The following is a 19,698-nucleotide window of genomic DNA, read 5'->3' on the forward strand; positions in this document are numbered from 1 at the left end:
TTGTTCCTGGACAGTCTGTCTGGTCCTATGTTTAGGAGCCCTGGCACATGCGCCGCTCTCAGCGAGCGCAGGTTGCGCTGAGCCCACACCAGGAGGCGTTCTGTTAGCCTGTACAGGTTTTGTGACCTGAGACCGCCCTGGCGATTTATGTAGGACACCACTGACATTGGGGACAAAAACGCGTCAGCGCGTTGTCCACTGCCAACATTTCGAGGCAGTTTATGTGCAGAAGCTTCTCCCGTTCTGACCATTGGCCGAAGAACGGTCTGCCCTCGAGCAGCGCTCCCTATCCCGAGGTGGATGCGTCCGTAGACACCACCCTCACCCTCGAGGAAGTCCCCAGGCTTACACCTGATTGGTACCAGTCTTTTGCTTTCCAAGGTTTCAGAGCTGTGATGCAGCACTGATTGACCTTGAGACGAAGCAGACCGGAGGTCCACGCCCCGCGTGGCACTCTCGTTTTCAGCCAGAACTGCAGTGGGCGCATGCGAAGCAAGCCCAGCTGAAGCACTGATGATGCTGAGGCCATGAGACCCAGCATCCTCTGAAACTTCTTGAGCGGGACAGATGCGCCGCAGCGGAAAGAGCTCGCTGCGTGCTGAATGTCCAGTGTACGCTGTGGTGATAGGCGTGCTATCATAGACAGCGAGTCCAGCTCTGTGCCCAGAAAAGATATTATCTGCCTGGGGGACAGAGAGCTTTTTGCCCAATTGACTCTGAGACCCAGATTCTCGAGGTGATCGAGTAAAATGGTCCTGTGCTCTATGAGCTCCGAGTGAGATTGAGCTAAAATCAGCCAATCGTCCAAGTAGTTCAGTACTCGCATGCCCTGTAGTCTGAAGGGTGCGAGCGCTGCATCCATGCACATCGTAAATGTACGGGGTGCTAGGGATAAGCCGAACGGCAGGACTGTGTACTGATATGCCTGGCCCTTGAAGGCGAATCTCAAAAATCGCCTGTGACGTGACGCTATCTGTATTTGAAAATACGCGTCTTTCAGATCTATTGACACAAACCAATCTCCTCAGCGAATTTGCGCGAGGATTTTTCTGGTCGTGAGCATTCTGAACTGTCGCTTTGCAAGCACTCTGTTCAGTTGCCTTAGATCTAGTATGGGTCAGAGACCCCCGTCTTTATTCGGTACCAGGAAGTATCTGCTGTATAGCCCACCTTCGCTCTGAGCTTGAGATAAAGGCTCTATGGCCGCTTTGCTCAACAGTTTCGAAATTTCGGCTCGAACTAGATGTGCTACTTCTGTTTTTTACCGTGGTTTCGACGCGCGTCGCATAGCGGCGAGGGCATCGGCGAAACTGTAGCGAATAGCCTCTTTATATAATGTCTAGCACCCACTTTGAAACCCCAAGTAGCCTTGCCCATGCAACTGCACGAATGGCTAGGAGTTGAATGCGAAGCGCGCTCTGGTCGCTCAGCGACAGAGGGGCTTCGGTGTGCTGCAACATAAGCGTCGCGCTTATGACATCCGAGGCAGGGGGCGCGCTGATAACAGCGGGCAGATTGCCCGCGCTCGACTCCTCTGTGGTGGTGAACCGAGAGGGGGAGGGTAGGACCTGTCATGTCTATGTGTGAATGTGGGCGCGGGATAGCGGGCACATTTACCACACTGGGAGCATTGTCCGCCTGAGCAGAGCGAATGCACGTTGGTTTCGTTTTTACAGAAACCTTGAGACATGCAGAACGTAGTGTTTGTGGGCACTGGGCAGTGGGCACATTTACCACGTTTAATGCGCAATCGATCTGGGTCGATTTCATGTGTGCGAGCCCTGTGTGACGGGCTGTGTTTGTGTGTAGGAATGAGCACTGGGCAGTGGGCATTTTGTCTACACTCATAACACCATCGGCCGTGGCCGGGACACCAGAAATACACTCTTATGGGATTTATCTGGGTAGCCGTGAAAGCGGCATTTGTGTGCAGGCAAGCGGGCTGTGTCGCCGACTTGTTCACTGCAGAATACACTGGAACAGTCGCATTTACTGGAACTGAACGAGCGAGAAGTTGCCATAGAAACAGAGAGCGTCAACATGCTGGCGTTTGTTTGCAGGCGTGCGTGTATTACAACAGGCTCGTTCACTGCAATATTGACATTTCCAGTCGCCTGAACTTCAGAGGGGAATGAGAAATGTGTGAGAAATGGAGGTCGGTCCTGCCGCAGCGGGACTATAAACGCTCTCTTTTCTCCTTTTTCCAGTGACGCACAGAAAACCATAGAAACGGTGTTTGGGTGCAGGCGAGGGGGTTGTACAACGCACTCGTTGGCTGCAAAATACACATCTGCAGTCGCCTCTTCAGGGAACTGACAGAGCGAGCATTGACGGCATAATTTTATTTGCCGGTAGACCCGGGATTGAACACGGGTCTCTCGTGCGAAAACCTGAAAATCCGCCACTGGCCCACAGGGGAAGACACATAGGCATTCAGTTAGCACGAGTATTATCAGAGAGCGTCAACATGCTGGCGTTTGTTTGCAGGCGTGCGTGTATTACAACAGGCTCGCTCACTGCAATAATGACATTTCCAGTCGCCTGAACTTCAGAGGGGAATGAGAAATGTGTGAGAAATGGAGATCGGCCCGGCCGCAGCGGGACTAAAACACTCTTTTCTCCTTTCGCCAGTGACGCACGGGAACCATAGAAACGGTGTCTGGGTGCAGGCGAGGGGGTTGTACAACGCGCTCGTCGGCTGCAAAATGCACATCTGCAGTCGCCTTTCAGGGAACTGACAGAGCGAAGCATTGGCGGCATAATTAATCTGCCGTTAGACCGGGATTCGAACACCGGTCTCCCGTGCGAAAAACCTAAGATTCCGCTACTGAGAACATGTTTTCTTCGGCGTTTGCTTGCAGACGTGCGTGTATTTAAACAGGCTCGTTTGCTGCAGTATTGACATTTCCAGTCGCCTGATCAGGGAACTGAGACATGTGTGAGAAATTGAGGTCAGTCCGGTCTCGACGGGACTGTAAACACTTTTCTCCTTTCGCCGGTGAGTGACGCGTGAATGGGGCGCAGGGGCAGGGTAGCTTTCTTGTAACGTAAAGAAAAACTAACCCCGACCGTCCGCTTCCAGCCTCCCTTGTGAGCGGCGCAGTTTGCACGGCTCGAACAGAGGGAGAGAGAAAGCCAGCCCGTGACCGTCCGCTCCAGACATCCCCTGTGAACGGCGCGGTTTGCGCGGCTCGAACAGAGGGAGAGCAGGTATCATCCCCCAAGCAGGCAAGGCAAGCGGGCGAACCAGCGAGCTTTGCGGGTTGGGAGGGCGGAGGAGCAGTCTTGGAGAAGGATGCCAGGTGAGTCCTCAGAGTCACCATAGGCAGTAACTAGCTCGCAGTGAGGGCAGTCGCCGTCAGCGAGCGCGAGAGCTGCGTGATCCTCAGGAAAGGAGCGTCTTGAAAAAGACGCCCGGCTCTTTTAGTGCAATGAGAGTGTGTGTCGCGGCGGCGAGCACACACACATACACAAAACACAGTAGAAGAGAAAGGATATAATGCCGGATAGCGCAGCAGGAAGGCGATTGAAGGCGGCGCGGCCAGCGACTTCAGTGACGACTCGTCTCGCTGAAAAGGCTTTCTCAGACGCGTGGCTTCTCTCCGGATCCAGCGATGCGTGTGCTTCGCTTGAAGGATGAAAAAATCAGATATCAGCTGCCTGCGAGCCGTATTTATAGGCCTAGGCCACGCCCGTTTCGGCGGGACATGACGCAGCGGGTGCGAAGCACCCTCATTGGGTCTGACGTCACGCTAGGCCTCGCTCGATAGGCTGCTGCAGTTGCCGCAGAACAGCCAATAGGCGCGCGAGCCGTCTTGCCTATGTCTGTATGCTGCCGCAACGCGTTTTGCATTATTTCAAAATTAAGGATAATTTTTGGCTTCAATATCTCGCGGAAAAAGTATTTTCCCCTAGCGTAAGATACTCTTACGCAGTACGAGAGACCTCTCGTAAGAGAACATGTACACTCCTGTAAAACCTGCCCCAAACACTGGACTATATCACACAATACAAACCCAGCAAACACATTTACGTTGTGGCAACGTCTGTGGCACGTTGCATTTCTTCTATGGCAACGTCGCTGTCTACGTGCTCGCAACATTGTAACAACGTAGAATTGTAAGACGCAACAGGGCTGTAGCAACGTTGTTGCGCGACATTTAGCAACTGAGAGACGACGTTCTGACAATATTTTTATATGGTGTATTTTGTTAGATAATTATATACTTTTATTGTTTATCTATATTATTATTTAATGGGGCTATCAACACCTGCAAGTGTAGCCTACACTTTGAAGAGTAAAAATGACAGAAGGTTTCGTTAATTCAACTTTATTAAAACTGCATATAATCAAATTGCACGTCCAAAAGTCATACATTTGTGAAAAAAAAAAGAAAAAAAAACCGAATATACAAATTTATTTTAAGTATAATAAATAAAACAGTATAAATAAAAGTATAAAAAAGCAATGGCAGATCAGAACATTTAATGAACAAAACCGGGTCTGTATGGCAGACTGTAGCCGAAAGCTGGTGTCACCGGGGAAACATCCACAAATCCAGAGGAGCAAAGAAACGAATGAGACTAAATAGCGGAAAAATCAAACGAAAAACTAAACAGTGCGAGCGATGCTACATTAATCACATTAGAAATTAAAGTTGTAGGTTGTGTTTGATAGCTGAGGTAACTGTTAGGCTAAACGCAATACTCACGTATCCTTGCTCGATCGAGACAACACAATGAGCCCAACAGGTGGTTGGAATTTAAAAGGCTGATTTTCCCGCTTCAGGGCAGTGACGAGTACATTATGTAGTCCAGTGGTTGTTCAGACACCGTTGGCACAACCTTAAGCAATGGCCCTGAACGATGGTTTAATGTCAACATTGTGACAACGCTGTAACAACCTCACCACACAACGTAGCAACACTGTTAGAAAAATCTGTAGAAATTACAGTATTACTGGCAGCTACTTGCCAGTAACTTACTGTAGATTTAAATTGATGTTATTTACTGGCAACAATTTGTTCAAAATTAAATGAACATTAAACATTAACAAGTCTTTATCTTTACAGAATAAAACTAAAATAACAGCCTCATGCAAAGCATTCTGGGAACCAAAATCTGAAGGAAAAAAAAACAGAAAAAGGTTGATGAAGATTTCTGGTTCCCAGAATGCTTTGCATTAGATTGTTATTTTATAGTTTTATTATGTAAAGACAAAGACTTGTTAATGTTTAATGTTCATTTAACTTTGAACAAACTGTTGCCAGTAAATAGCATAAATTTAAATCTACAGTAAGTTACTGGCAAACAGCTGCATAACTACAGCAAATTTTTCACAGTGAACCTTTTGGCCATGTTGTTAAAACGTTGTTAGAAGGTTGGCTACGTTGTGCCAACGTGTTTGCTGGGAAACAAACACGTGCCAACGTGTTTGCTGGGAAGGTACACCAGTAAGAGGGAGATGAAAGAAAGAAAGAAAGAGCCATACAAATATATCAGAAGCTGTCATTTAGTCTTTATTTACAAACTTGGACACCACACACAGCTAGTGACTGACCACCAACAGGTAATAACTTGCATGTTTCATTCGGTAATGTCTTGGTGTTTTTTTCTCCCGTTTTTTTTTTTTTTTTTGAACAATTAAATTTTGGGCTAAAAGTGTGTTGTAACGCAAGCGTTACTGAACATGTACCGAGTAAAATATTACTGAAAATTGATTAGTAACACCTTACACTACTGCATTACAGCAAAAAGTAATGTTACTGTAACGCATTACTCCCAACACTGTTGTTGCTTGAGGATAATTAGTTGGAGGCAATTTGTCGTCAATATTTCCCTTACGAAAATTAACCATGGTTTTACTATAGTAAAACTGTAGTTAACTACGACCGTAGTAGCCGTGGTATTTTGGCGGAAACCATGGTTTTCAAAAACCATGGTTTTGATACCATGGTTTTACTACAGTTATATTGTAGTAATACTATAGTAAAACGGTAGTTAACTACGACCGTAGTAGCCGTGGTATTTTGGCGGAAACCATGGTTTTCAAAAACCATGGTTTTGATACCATGGTTTTACTAGTTATATTGTAGTAATACTATAGTAAAACGGTAGTTAACTACAACCGTGGTAACCGTGGTATTTTGGTGCGAACCATGGTTTTTAAAAACCATGGTTTTGATACCATGGTTTTACTACAGTTATATTGTAGTAATACTATATTAAAACTGTAGTTAATTACGACCATAGTAACCATGGTATTTTGGAGCAAACCATGGTTTTAAAAAACATGGATCATGTACCATAAAATTGGATGTATTACCATAGAATTATCTACATTGAAGCATTTAGTTACAACAAACATCTACAAAATAACAACAAAGAAGTGACCATTCTATGATACAGACTTTATTGCAGAAATTACATAATCTGAAAGAAATATAAACCTGCATTTGTTTTCACATGTGACCTAAAACAAACTACAAAGTTATACAAAGTTATTGGTCATAAAGTGGTGCTGTGCAATGGTTAAAATCAGTTGCTAATTTACAGATAAAAAAACAGCAATTTTTTTTCACTGTAATAATGATGTACAAAAATAAAATATTCATATAACATATAAGCACCTTTAAAATACACAGTATCTACCTCCTCTAAAATGTCTATAACCTGTAAACACGTGTCCAACACAAGAATATGTTTGCAAATTACGCTGTGCATACATTAACAGGATTACAACAACATTACTTAACAATTACTTCATTACTTAAAAATATTACTAAAAGTTTTTTTTTCTTTTAATGTATTCTACATAATACTACCAAGTAAATTCAGAAGTAATGAGCAGTTATTTTAAGAATGTTTTAAATTATATCCACTCACAAGAGATGAAGAAATGGAGACTCCTTATGGGGGATGAACACTTTAAACTCTAGGTGAAAAAGTTGTTGTTCAAAAACGTGATGCAGCATCTATGCCAGTAGCTGTCAGGGTGATGTCTGTCTTATAGGCCAGTAGGTTACAGTCCAGCTGTGGTTCTATCTCGACCTTCAGCCCAAATGGACTCAGGAGCTGAAATGAGAAGAATACACACCACATTAACACAAGACTTGCTGGAATACTCAACTGTACAATTGGGTTGCCGAGTAATAATGTGCAATAATGTCCATTCAGCCAGTGTTTTCATAACCCATAAATTATTAGGGCTCCAAAAGCCAAGCAGAAAGATTGTACATTTATATGATCAGCTGAGTGTATTCTCTTTTACTTGTACTTTTTTTCTGTTTAACCTTTCAAGAGTATAAGTCTCATATATACATCATTTGAAGAGAAAGAGAAAATGATTTGGAATAAAGGACAAAAGAGATGGAGAAAGTATTGGTTTGAGTAGAGACATCTGTAACCAACAAAGGGATAGAGCTCTAGACACTCAATTCAATCTTAAATGCAGAATAATAGAGAATTGAGAAATACCCAGACAGATAATCAAAGGGTTTTTCTCACCCAAAGCTATTGTATTGTTTCAACCTGGAAAACAGTGCATGAGTCATGTGGACCTATTCTATGGTGATTTTTCATTCCTTTTAAAGTTTAAAAAAAGATTGGCTCTGTAAAATTTCACTACATGAAAAGAACAAATCAGAACATTCTTCCAAAGTTCATGTTTTGTGTTCCACAGAGTGATAAAGGTCTGAAAAAAACGTGAGTAGATGACGACAGATATAAAATATTTTTTGGTAAGTTACTTATCCCTTTAATGTTTATCATATTTTGGGGAGTTATACTGACATTTGTTAGACAAAAATTAATTGGTTTGTAAATGTACTTACCACTGATACACTTGAATTGCCAATAGAACTCGCTTTCTTCCAGTCCAAGAATTCTTTTCTTCATGTTGGTATAGATTGGACAGGTTTTTTTGGCAGGCTGGGGACAAAAAAAGAAAAAGAAAAACAATTTTAAAAGACAGAAAACTGAGATGTACAGTACATACCATATAATCATTATATGTTTATTAATGGTATTCACTATGACTTCACTATTTACCTGGCAAACAGCTGATGGTTTCACACTCTCTCTTGTCTGTATTAAAGAAGATGATAATTACATTTTTGCCGGTCACAAATTGTCAAAAGTCTTTAAATGTAATGCTTAAGACCTGTGCATGGTTAAACAATTCTGTGTGGATGTCAAAATATATTAACAATAGACCCTTTGCACGTGACGTCACGCTCTACTCGCGCGAATTCTGAACGCCATGACGGACGGCGGAAGAGCTATTCTGTAGATGGACGGCAAGCCAAATGAGTACGTGTTTGAGTTCGTTCTAGTAGTAAAATGGTTATTTCGTGTTGTGCCGTGGGCTGTGCTAATAGACAGGGTAAAGCCAATATATCTTTTTATCGAATACCATTTGATGGGGAGAGAAGGCAGCGATGGGTTGCTGCTATCAGCCGAAAGGACTGGCAGCCCTCCAAGTAGGCTACTCCAGGATTTGCAGCGAGCATTTTTTACAAGGTAAGGTTCATGTATTTCCCAGTTACGTTTACTTAATTTGTGTAATACCACACCGTCATCCTTGTCCAGATGGAGACCCAGTCAAATTGTCATTTGTAACATGAGTAACCTAAGTTAGCTATGTAATGAGCAAGTACCAGCTAGCGTGATAAGGCTGTGCAGTCTAACGTTACCCATTCACAAAGGTAGCTAACGTTAGCTTAATGTCAGGAATAGCAGATTTTGGTGCCACTTAAATGTCTACGCTTCTCTCTGATGCTCATAAATTTACGTTAGAGGCAATGTAAACATTGACACATGTGAGGCTATTTAAAGGGATAGTTCGATCACTTTAAAATGAAAATTCTGTCATCATATACTCACCCTCAAGTTGAAAAAACAACACAGAGCAGACCTCATGCTGCATTCAAAGTGATTGTAAATGACCCTTTTCCCATCCAGAGGTTGTTTTTGTAATTTACTTTACAAATAGAAAATGGATGATGTGTCAGGAGGATAGTTATAGGCTGGGACCATGGTTCTAAGCTCCCTCTTGGTGGTACTCAGGCAGATGATTTGTTTTATCAGGACAGAAGAGTGATGACCCTTTATCCCCTGATTATGTGCCGTCAGTGTTTGCGCACACAAAGTCCCCCGAGAAGCGGCGAGCCCTGGGAAGTCTAGGGAAGTATGAGGTCAGAGAGGCAATGAAGAAAAAAAAGCGTCAGGCGTCGTCCAAACGTGAAGCTGCCAGGGCACTCCTCAATCTGTCAGCTGAGATGAATGTGTTATGTGAGGTTGAAGAGGAGATTGTAGAAGAGGCGATTGTAGAAGAGGCTAGTATTAGTGAAACTAGTGGCAAATGTGATGCAATGTGCCAAACCAACCTCACTTCAGACTACATTGAGTCTCTTGAATTTGAGTGTCAGCAACTCCGGGGTGATACGTTTGCTCTGAAGGAGAAGCTGAAGCCCTCAGATCTGGAACAGAGCACTTTTGAAAACAGTGACAAACTTAAAACCTTTACAGGACTGCCCAACTATAAAGTGTTTATGGCAATGATTGATCTGGTAACTCCATTACTTAAGGATACGGCAAACATCACCATCTTCCACCAGCTACTGTTGACATTAATGAGGATCAGGCTTAACCTTCCGATTGCTTTTTTGTCATATCTGTTTGGTGTTCATATGTCTACAATTTCAAGAGTGTTTACAAATGTCATTAATATACTAAATGACAACTTAGTACCTGTGTGTGTGGTATGGCCTGACAGAAATGATGTCCAAACATCTCTGCCAATGTGTTTCAGAAAGTCTTTCAGGCATTGCATGTCAGTAATAGACTGTTTTGAAATTACCATTGACAGACCTAAAGATTTGAAGGCAAGGGCCCAGACATACTTTCAGTATAAATCGCACAACACCATAAAATACCTAATAGGTATAACTCCACAAGGGATAATCTCCTTCATCTCCAAGGGCTGGGTTGGGCGGTCAACTGATGCTCACATTACAGCAAACAGTGGGTTTTTGGATAATCTCCTACCAGGAGACTTGATCCTAGCAGACCGTGGCTTTAGGATTCAGGAACAAGTTGGCTTGTACTGTGCAAGGGTTGAAACTGCTGCCTTTACACGGGGGAAAAAACAGCTGGGCGCTGTTGAACTGGAAGATTCCAGAAAACTTGCAGCAGTCCGCATACATGTTGAGAGGGTAATTGGTCAAGCACGATCCAAGTACAGAATGTTGCATGGACCTGTGCCCATTAGTCTTCTGATTAAGTCATCAGAAGAAGAAGAGTTCACCTCTCTTGACAAAATAGTCAGAGTGGCTTGTGCCCTGACGAATCTGTGCCCCTCAGTGGTGCCAATTGATTAGCTAAAAAAAACTGTTATTCTTTAACAGAGAAGTTTCAAAGTTAAACACATTTATTTGAGTAACAATTCCAAGTGTAAATAGTTGAATAAATTCATACAGGATTGAAACAACATGAGGGCGAGTATATGGTGACAGAATTTTCATTATAAAGTGGAGAATCCCTTTAACAATCAATTGTTTACTTATCCATTAAAATCAGCTGAAATGTAACTGAGTTATTAGTTAGTAGTTGCATAGAACCCATATTTGTGGATGAGAGCTCTTTTAAGACCATCTATTATATACTATTATTGAAGTTATGTATCAGGCTATTGGCTGCGTAATGTAAGATGGTGTGTACAGTGGCTACTGTATCACTCTGCTGTTTTATAAACCTCTTAAAATTGTCATGTGTCAGTTCCCTTAACACATTCACACTTTGTATTAAATTGAAACATGCAGGACAAACGTTATAAAAGTTGTATATGAGTGTACATTATGTAATTTAGGTTGGCTTTTATAAACGTGTTGAAAGATGTTTTTGTAAAATAAACCAGCCCTCAAACTTTTGACTATGCTGTTGTCCTTTATAAAAGGATATTAAATGTATGTAGAATTACACACTGGCAAATCTTACTAATAATTCAATTACATTTTATTTATAGTATCAAATCATAAGAAATTAAAAGAAAAACATTACAAATGGAGTAGGTCTAGACCACACTATAATTTACAAAGACCCAACAATTCTAGTAATTCTATTCATGAGTCTGTGGACTGCGTTTTGTCTGACAGCAGTCTATCTGGGCATGTATATGTCTTGGCCAATAACTCAGATAAAATGGCTGACCTATAGAAGGCCTCAACATTCTGCACTGCTTCTGTAAAAAAGTCAGCATCAGGCAAAATTCTCTGTATAAAAAAATCGGATGTAGACCACACCATGAAGTCACAAAACTTCCGCTTCGTCACAAACAACTGGGCTTGCACCTGGTAGTGGTATTGATGATCTCTGTTAAGTGCATGTGTACCATCTGTGTTCTCAATGCAGAAATGTTTCTTTTCAGTGGCACTGAGGACTCCGGTGTCTTTGGCACAGTGTGGGCACTTGATTTCCAAAATGCCATCGCCACAGCAGGAGCAGGACAGCAAGGCATCTGGAGATGCTCCAAGGTAGGGACGGGAGGTATCAATGTGGAGACCGGCATCACGAACACTTAGGTCCTGATGCCGTTGTGCAGCGTAAGCCTCATATGTCTCTCTGGCTTTTTGTTCATGTTCACATCCCCATCTGAAAATTAGAAAAATAATGTTATTAAAGGAATAGTTCACTTTAAAATGATAATTTTCATATACTCACCCTCATATTGTTTCAAACCTGTATGAATTTCTTCTGCTGAACAGAAAGGAAGATATTTAGAAGAATGTCAGTAACCAGACAGTTTCTGGGTCCCATTGACTTCCATAGTAGGAAAAAATATACTATGGAAGTCAATGAGACCAGGAACTGTCTGGTTACTGACATTCTTCTAAATATCTTCCTTTCTGTTCAGCAGAAGAAAGAAATTCATACAGCTTTGAAACAACATGAGAGTGAGTATATGATGACAGAATTTTCATTTTAAAGTGAACTATTCCTTTAAGTCATTGTAGCTCTTTGAGTGCCCTTTTCATTGGATTTGTTCTCTCATTTCCCTAAGAACTATAAGTACTATAGATGTCAGTACCCAAAATTGGCCTAATCTTAAAGGAGAACTCCGGTCAATTTTAACATTGAGCTCATTTTTTTGTACATTTGGAGTGCTGTCAATACAGAGAACAACGACAAAAATCGGTGTTGCCTACACCGTGTTATCCTCTTTTTAAAATTTGCACCCTGTTGACTTCAATGGGGCAAGTTTTAAACCTGCTTTTAGCCTCTTAACATCCTTGATGTGTCATTACAAGTGCACCAGCCATGTGAGTGATTCCTTCAGAGTGAACGCGGGTAAATCTGACTGCAGTAGATGTGAAAGATATGAATAAAAATGATGTTTATTCAGCCAGCGCACATACCTGTATTTACATCCTGTGTTCGGTCGAAGTCCATAGTAATCGATTGTCGAGTTCACGCGCGTGATAATAGGTAACTAAACCAATGCGCGTGAACTCGACAATCGATTACTATGGACTTTGACCGAAAACAGGATGTAAATACAGGTATGAGCGCTGGCTAAATAAATATCATTTTTATTCATATCTTTCACATCTACTGCAGTCAGATTCACCCGTGATCACTCTGAAGGAATCACTCACATGACCTGTGCACTTGTAATGACACATCAAGGATGTTAAGAGGCTAAAAGCAGGTTTAAAACTTGCCCCATTGAAGTCAACAGGGTGCAAATTTTAAAAAGAGGATAACACGGTGTAGGCAACACCGATTTTTGTCGTTGTTCTCTGTATTGACAGCACTCCAAATTTACAAAAAAATGAGCTCAATATTAAAATTGACCGGAGTTCTCCTTTAATAGCACATAATATTCTCTTGTATCATATTCTATCACAGATATCACAGAGTAGTTTAAAAAGGTGTAAATGAAATATAACAGGAACCATTTAAAAGGAAAAGGACCTACACCATACACCTGGGATTAAAAATAGATAAGGGCACTCAAAGAGATTGAGGGATGTAATCTGTCATCATGTTTGTAATTTAATGTTGATAATTTGTAATACTGACTATAATAAATATTCCAATGATAAATGCATTTCTTTGTCTTGTGTTTGTTTCTTTGATGTTTTTTTTTTAAGTAGGGGCCCTCTACATTAGAACACAGCATGTACTGTATACATTTCCATAGTTGAAACATAAATTCAAAGAACATCTAATTTCTTTACTCACTTAGACTATAGTGAAATTAAAAACAGTAACTGTATGTTTGTGTCATTATGTCACACATGCCTGGTTGCAACTGTTGAAAATCTGCATAGGTCAGGGTAACAGATCTGCCTAATTAGGGATTTGGAAGGATTTGTAGGGTCTGTCCTTGCAGCTGACTTGAACCTAGATGCTGTCACCCTACCAGCCCTCATGTCAAACCATAGCCTTGACTTTCCCTGTTGTCGTGTCTCTTCCTCAACTTTTACTGCCTACAACATTGTAAATTATAGAAGATGAAATTAATGACATGACACCTTCAAGCACATTTTAATCATATGAGATTAAGAGGGATGACTATACCTGCTCTGGTGTGACTTCCATATCATTGAATACCGCATCACATTTTTTCTCAAGGTCCGAGGCAGACAGCTTCCGGTTCTGAGCACTGTATAACTCAGTCAGGGGCTGTGGTAGACCCAGAGACACCACCTTTGGTTGAAACTGTTTACAGTAGTGTGGCAATATGCGTAGGATACCACTCTTCTCTGAAGGGTTTGGAGTTGCATTATCCAGAGCCTTGTAGAATTGTTCTATAGCTGCTGCAGACACACCCACTTTTTTCACAGATGGACAACCTGAATGGCTTTGGTTGTTTACACCACAACGCTTTTTGGCAGGATTTGAGAAATCAATTCCTGATCCCTCTTCGTACAAAGCCTTGCCCGCTTTCAAAGGAGGAAGTCCCCACTGTCTGGGCCCATCAGTGCAGCTTTTGTCTTCCAGATGTTTAACAGCAGAGTCTATTGCGTACAGCAGAGCTGTCACGTGGGAGCACACCTCTCCCAGGCCCGCTTTACATGTACAGTGGCCGCACAAGACTGTCCCATCCTTCTTCAAAGATACCCATGGTTGTAGTTGGGTTTCAGACAGTGACTGACTGTGATGCACCTACAATTACAGAAAGTGGCATAAATACATTATTCTTACATGAATGTTATTGTGATGTTATTATTTACTGCTGCAGTGACACCATAAATGCCCCTTGTGAATACATATTAATCACTATGATAGTCAAATCTTAACATAGGCTACAGCGAATATAATCACAGATAAGATGATGGCTAGATGTAACAATTATATGTGGCTACTGATCACAGACACTCCGTGGTTTACTGGCTATGATGCACCTACAAATACAGAAAGTGGCATAGATACATTATTTTTACATGAATGTTATTGTGAAGTTATTGTTTAATGCTGCAGTGACACAATAAATGCACATTGTGAATACTTTGCTGTGATTAACTGGTAGAATCTTAACATAGGCTACTGCGAATATAAATCACAGATAAGAAGATGTCTAGATGTTACAATTATATGTGGTTACTACGGATCACAGACACACCGTGATTTACTGTCTGCATGGATTAACGTGTGATCGATAATTAATGAATGCACTTCCCAGAGCTGGGATGCGTCCAGGCATCCATTAAAAAGCCACGGCCGACCATGTCCTCTAAAATCATAGGCTACGTGTTATATAAATATTTATCAAGAAATAACAGACCGCATTCTACATTAGAATTCAACTAAGCCATGTAATAATACAAAATAAACCATAGATCGATGTCTTACCTTTGCCATTATGAGGTACCTCCCCCCGCCGTTAGCGTAGCATCGCGTTCCTGTAACCCAGCCAGCTACAAAGAACTGGTAAGCATCCAGACTTTTAAAAGCTTTGAGATCAGCACCAGTGTATGGGGATACCCCGTTTATCACATAAGCCGCTTTCCGACCAAGTAGTTATAGGAACTTAGTTCTAGGAACTGTCCACTTCTAAACAGTTCTAGGAACTACTCTCCCCCAAACTCGGTTTCGCTGTTTGCGTTCGCACTGGCCAAGTGGCCATAGGAACTGGTAGGAGGGGTAAGGGAGTGACGCAAGCACGCTGACTTTTATTTTGACGGCGCGACGAACCTTTATTTTGGCGGCGCTGAGAACGCCAGAGCAAACAATGCTCGCATTCTCTGTGTTTATTAGTTAGCGATCTGTCTAACAGTACTGTTTAATATGTTATTAGATAGAACTGTTATAAAAGTAGACAGTATGTGAAAAAAGGTTATTAGCCTATGCTGTGTGGTTGATGTCCAGTGTTGCTAGCTGGGCAGATAAACATAATCATGTTTGACTTGGTCCCCTCAAAGTTGCGTTGGATTTTCTCTTCAGCATGAAGGTTTAGAGACCCATCTATCACTGTTTTCCATGTTTGTATAGTTAGTTTATGGAGTAAATATATAGGCTATAATCTGTGTGTTTACATTCTAGCTGTTTTAAAAATGGCGGGTGCTGGTGTTCCGCGTGCGTTCGGTCAATCAGCGTACACTAACGTCACGGATAGTTCCTATAGTGCTGGTTTAGACCCTACTCTGAAGTAGGACCCAAATTAGTTCCTACAAATGGAGTTCCTAGAACTAAAATCGTTCCTAGTTCCTGCGGTGCGAACACGCCGACATCCGGGTACTTTAGCCAATAGTTCTAGGAACTGTGAAAAGGTTCCTCCGGTCGGAAAGCGGCTATAGTGGTACAAATCGTGTGGGCCGAAGTCAGGCAGACTCGGCGATTTAATGAGGTCCGTGAAAACTGAGGGAGGAAGAAGGTAAGGGTCTGTATCCAAACCTGCTATCTCCAACTTCTCCAAATATCGCTCTTTGTGAGCACCTACCAGATGCCCTACCTCGACCGATAACGGCACTACAACTTCTTCAATAGAAGAAGCCATGAAGTTTAGTGGTAACGTTAACGTTATCTATTTTAATCTGTTTAAAACTATTCAAATTTCCCGCTCGTCTACTACTGCTCAGCCTGCGCGTCCAGTGATTTTGCCGTCCAGCATGGCGTCGTCACGTGGTCGTGGTCACGTGTTTGCAAAGGGTCTATACTCAGGCATGAAAACAGGTCAGGGGTAAAAAAGGTGAGAAGGATGCGGCATATATGCAAGGCTGGTGCAAATTAAACAAAGAAAAATTCAAAACTCTTTTAGTTACAGTGTCTGTCTACATTACTACTACAAGAATAGTTATAATATTAATCCCATGATAGTAATAGCCATATTGTAAAACAAATGCACTGAAAAATAAAGGAAACTTTCATAATTAGTTTTGTACTAATTTCTATACTTGGAAGAGTATATTTCTATACTTCACATTAAAGATGTGATTGGGCTAGCCCAATGTCAATCAAGAAAAGAACCAGTGGGCCGCTGAACTATGTGTTTCATCGGGTGTCAGAGAAAAAAAAAAAACTATTTACTACTACTATTTATCACGCATTAAAAATGCCCCAAACAAGTCGTCTGTATGATAATCTGAAACAAGGACTGGTGAGCTGTTGTCCTGCTTCACTTCACAGATGCTGAGTGAAAGGAGAATTATAGAATTAAAGGATACTCATTCATTTATATGACACTTTATTCATCAGGAGAACAGCTCGTTCAGCGCGTCATACGTCGTACTTTCAGTTTCGGTTTTCAATCGATCAAGTTTTTTTCACGTTCTCTCGATAAACCACCCCTTTCAATCCGATCGAAAATATTTGTAATAGAGCTGACACTTTGAGTTTTTAATGGGTTATGTTAAAGCCCTACTTGTTATAAATGTTTTTATGAAATATCTCTAGTGAATGCATTATCATATCACCGTATTATTTACCGCCATGCGAGCCACAAATTAAAGCTTGGTGAGCCACATGAGGCTCGCGAGCCGCGCAATGAATAACACTGCTACTTGTTCCTGCTCACTCAGCGCTCACGGCGCCCGCGCCCGCTCGCGATATTATCTCGCCCACTTCTATATCAAAATATAAAAATAATGACATTGGCAACATCGCTGTCTATATCTGACAGGACAGTTAACATTGTAAGCTAACTTACCTCAGGCTTGCTTTCCGACGTGCGGTTTGTTCGGCAGTCCAGTTGTCAGACTCGCGGTGTAATAAAAGACTTTGAAAACATTTCTGGCCTAACGTTACTCTGACTCGTATTGGCTGTCATGTTTCGGCATTAGGAATGATGATTGTTTTTTTAAAGCTGCGAAGTTTATGGTAACTTTATAGGGGATAAATGCTTGCCTCGGCCTCAGCCTCAGCCTCGACCACGACCCTATGACGTATGCGTATTGTGTTGACTCAAGACCGGAAGTTGTTCCGTGAATGTGCTTTAGATAATATTATTTTGTAAATGTTTTTTGCGCAAAACAAAGCACTCGCTTCATTAAATTGAGGTTAAACCACTGGAGTCACATGGATTACCTCAATGGTGTCTTTACTACCTTTCTGGGGTTTGAATGCATTAGTTGCGTAGGCTACCAATGGAGGAACAGAAAGCTCTTGGAGTTCATTAAAAATATCTTCATTTGTGTTTTGTAAAAAAATTGTAAAAAATTGTGTTTTTTACAATTTTTAGCTGAACTATACCTTTAAGGAATCCTGGAAACACCTACATGGCACACAGGTTCAAACTACCTTTCAACCTGTCTCTTGCCCAAGCAACTGTACCAACATGCTTTAAATGCACTTCCATTGTGCCAGTGCCAAAACACTCCAGCCCGAAGTGCCTTAATGACTACCGCCCTGTAGCACTCACACCCATCGTAATGAAGTGCTTTGAGCGGCTGGTCCTGGCACACCTAAAAGACTCTCTACCATCCACATTGGACTCACACCAGTTTGCCTACCGTAGCAATAGGAGCACAGAGGATGCAGTCTCCATGGCACTGCACTCTGTGCTCACACATCTGGACAATAAGAACACTTATGCACGCATGCTGTTTGTTGACTTCAGCTCAGCATTCAACACTGTCATCCCAACTAAGTTAATAGCCAAACTTGGAGACCTGGGCTTCAACACCTCCATGTGCAACTGGATTTTGGACTTCTTGACCAACAGACCCCAGAATGTTCGATCAGGCTCCAACTGCTCCACATCCATCACACTCAACACTGGTGTACCACAGGGCTGTGTGCTAAGCCCGTTCCTCTACTCCCTCTTCACCTCCGACTGCAAGCCTGTGTACGGATCTAATTCCATCGTCAAGTTTGCGGACGACACTACGGTGATTGGTCTCATCAGCAACAACGATGAGACTGCCTATAGGGAGGAGATCAAGCACCTGGCCACATGGTGCACCGAAAATAACCAGCTCCTCAACACCACCAAAACGAAGGAGCTCATCGTGGACTTCAGGAAAGTGTCAAGAGGCACACACGACACCATCTACATCAATGGAATGGCTGTTGAGCGTGTCTCCAGTTTCAAGTTCCTGGGGACCCACATCTCGGCGGACATGACCTGGACAACCAACACCTCCAGCCTGGTCAAGAAGGCTCACCAGCGCCTCTTCTTCCTGAGGACACTGAGGAAGAATCAGCTTTCCTCCACTATCCTGGTGAACTTCTATCGCTGTGCAATAGAAAGCATCCTGACCAACTGTGCTACAGTGTGGTATGGGAGCTGTTCTGTTGCAGAGCGCAAGGCACTGCAGCGGGTGGTGAAAACCGCCCAGCGCATCACTGGGACTCCACTACCTGCCATCGAGCACATCCAGAGGAAACGCTGTCTGCATCGAGCTCGCAGCATCCTTAAGGACTCCTCTCACCCAGCCCACAGACTGTTTTCTCTCCTGCCTTCCGGCAGGCGTTTCAGGTGCCTCCGGACCAGGACCAGCAGACTAAAGAACAGTTTTTTCCCCAGAGCTGTCTCTTTATTAAACTCTAACCCTCATTGATCCCACTCCCCTTATATACTGATTGACTCTCCTCTCCCTCCTCACACCTGCCTCCATTTTGTTATTTGCAATACTATAATGTTCATTTGCACTGCTGACTGTTATTACAGTAACAACTGTTTACATATGCATCTTGCACTACTACCTTGACTGGAATATGCTCATTTGCACTGCCGACTGTTTATTTACAGTACCGACTGTTATATATACATTGCAATATCGTACCTTAACTGTAATATGCAATTACTTTCCACTGCACTCACTCGGATAGCTTCTGTCCAAACTTTATTTGCACAACTTTATTTGCACTACTTTAAATCCATTGTTATACTGCTCATTAGCCTAACTTATACATATATCTATTTGTAAAATTCTGTTTATAGTAATATCCATCTGTATATTATGCTCACATTCTGTTTATAGTAACAGCCATCTGTATATATATTCATAGTACATATCTATCTGTAAAATTATGTTTATAGTAACAGCCATCTGTATATTATATTCAGTACATATCTATCTGTAAACATTCTGTTTATAGTAATAGCCATCTGTATATTATTATATTCAGTACATTTCTAGCTGTAAATTCTGTTCACAGTAAGAGTTATCTGTATATTATATTCATAGGACAATCTATCTGTAAATTTTTGTTTATAATAGTATTCAACTCTATATTTATTCAGTACATATCCAT

General features: G+C 42.0%; 1 protein-coding gene across 2 annotated transcripts; it reads right to left on the minus strand.

The window, feature by feature from the left end:
* Positions 1 to 6,508: 6,508 nt before the first annotated feature.
* LOC311299197 (uncharacterized protein) lies at positions 6,509 to 17,713 on the minus strand. 2 transcript variants are annotated; one of them, XM_084422633.1, is made up of 7 exons: positions 14,857 to 17,713; positions 13,582 to 14,169; positions 13,303 to 13,490; positions 11,390 to 11,649; positions 8,050 to 8,085; positions 7,833 to 7,929; positions 6,509 to 7,074 (listed from the first exon to the last, which is right to left on the minus strand). In XM_084422633.1, exons 1-7 carry the CDS (start codon positions 14,863 to 14,865, stop codon positions 7,068 to 7,070), a joined length of 1,185 nt encoding a protein of 394 aa, XP_084278759.1. In that variant the 5' UTR covers positions 14,866 to 17,713; the 3' UTR covers positions 6,509 to 7,067. The 2 variants fall into 2 exon arrangements, with proteins under 2 accessions (XP_084278759.1, XP_084278758.1); XM_084422632.1 differs by lacking the exons at positions 6,509 to 7,074; positions 7,833 to 7,929; positions 8,050 to 8,085 and having other exon boundaries at positions 11,093 to 11,649.
* Positions 17,714 to 19,698: the final 1,985 nt, after the last annotated feature.

Source organism: Rutilus rutilus, assembly GCF_951802725.1.
Source record: "Rutilus rutilus genome assembly, chromosome: 11".
Taxonomy (NCBI): Eukaryota; Metazoa; Chordata; class Actinopteri; order Cypriniformes; family Leuciscidae; genus Rutilus; species Rutilus rutilus.

Bases quoted from the DNA above. Each gene is read 5' to 3' on its own strand.
- LOC311299197 (XM_084422632.1), bottom strand. The intron at 13,491-13,581 runs GTATAGTCATCC...ACAATGTTGTAG, and splicing joins TGGAAGTCACACCAGAGCAG to GCAGTAAAAGTTGAGGAAGA. The intron at 11,650-13,302 runs GCATGTGTGACA...TCTAATTTTCAG, and splicing joins TTTTCAACAGTTGCAACCAG to ATGGGGATGTGAACATGAAC.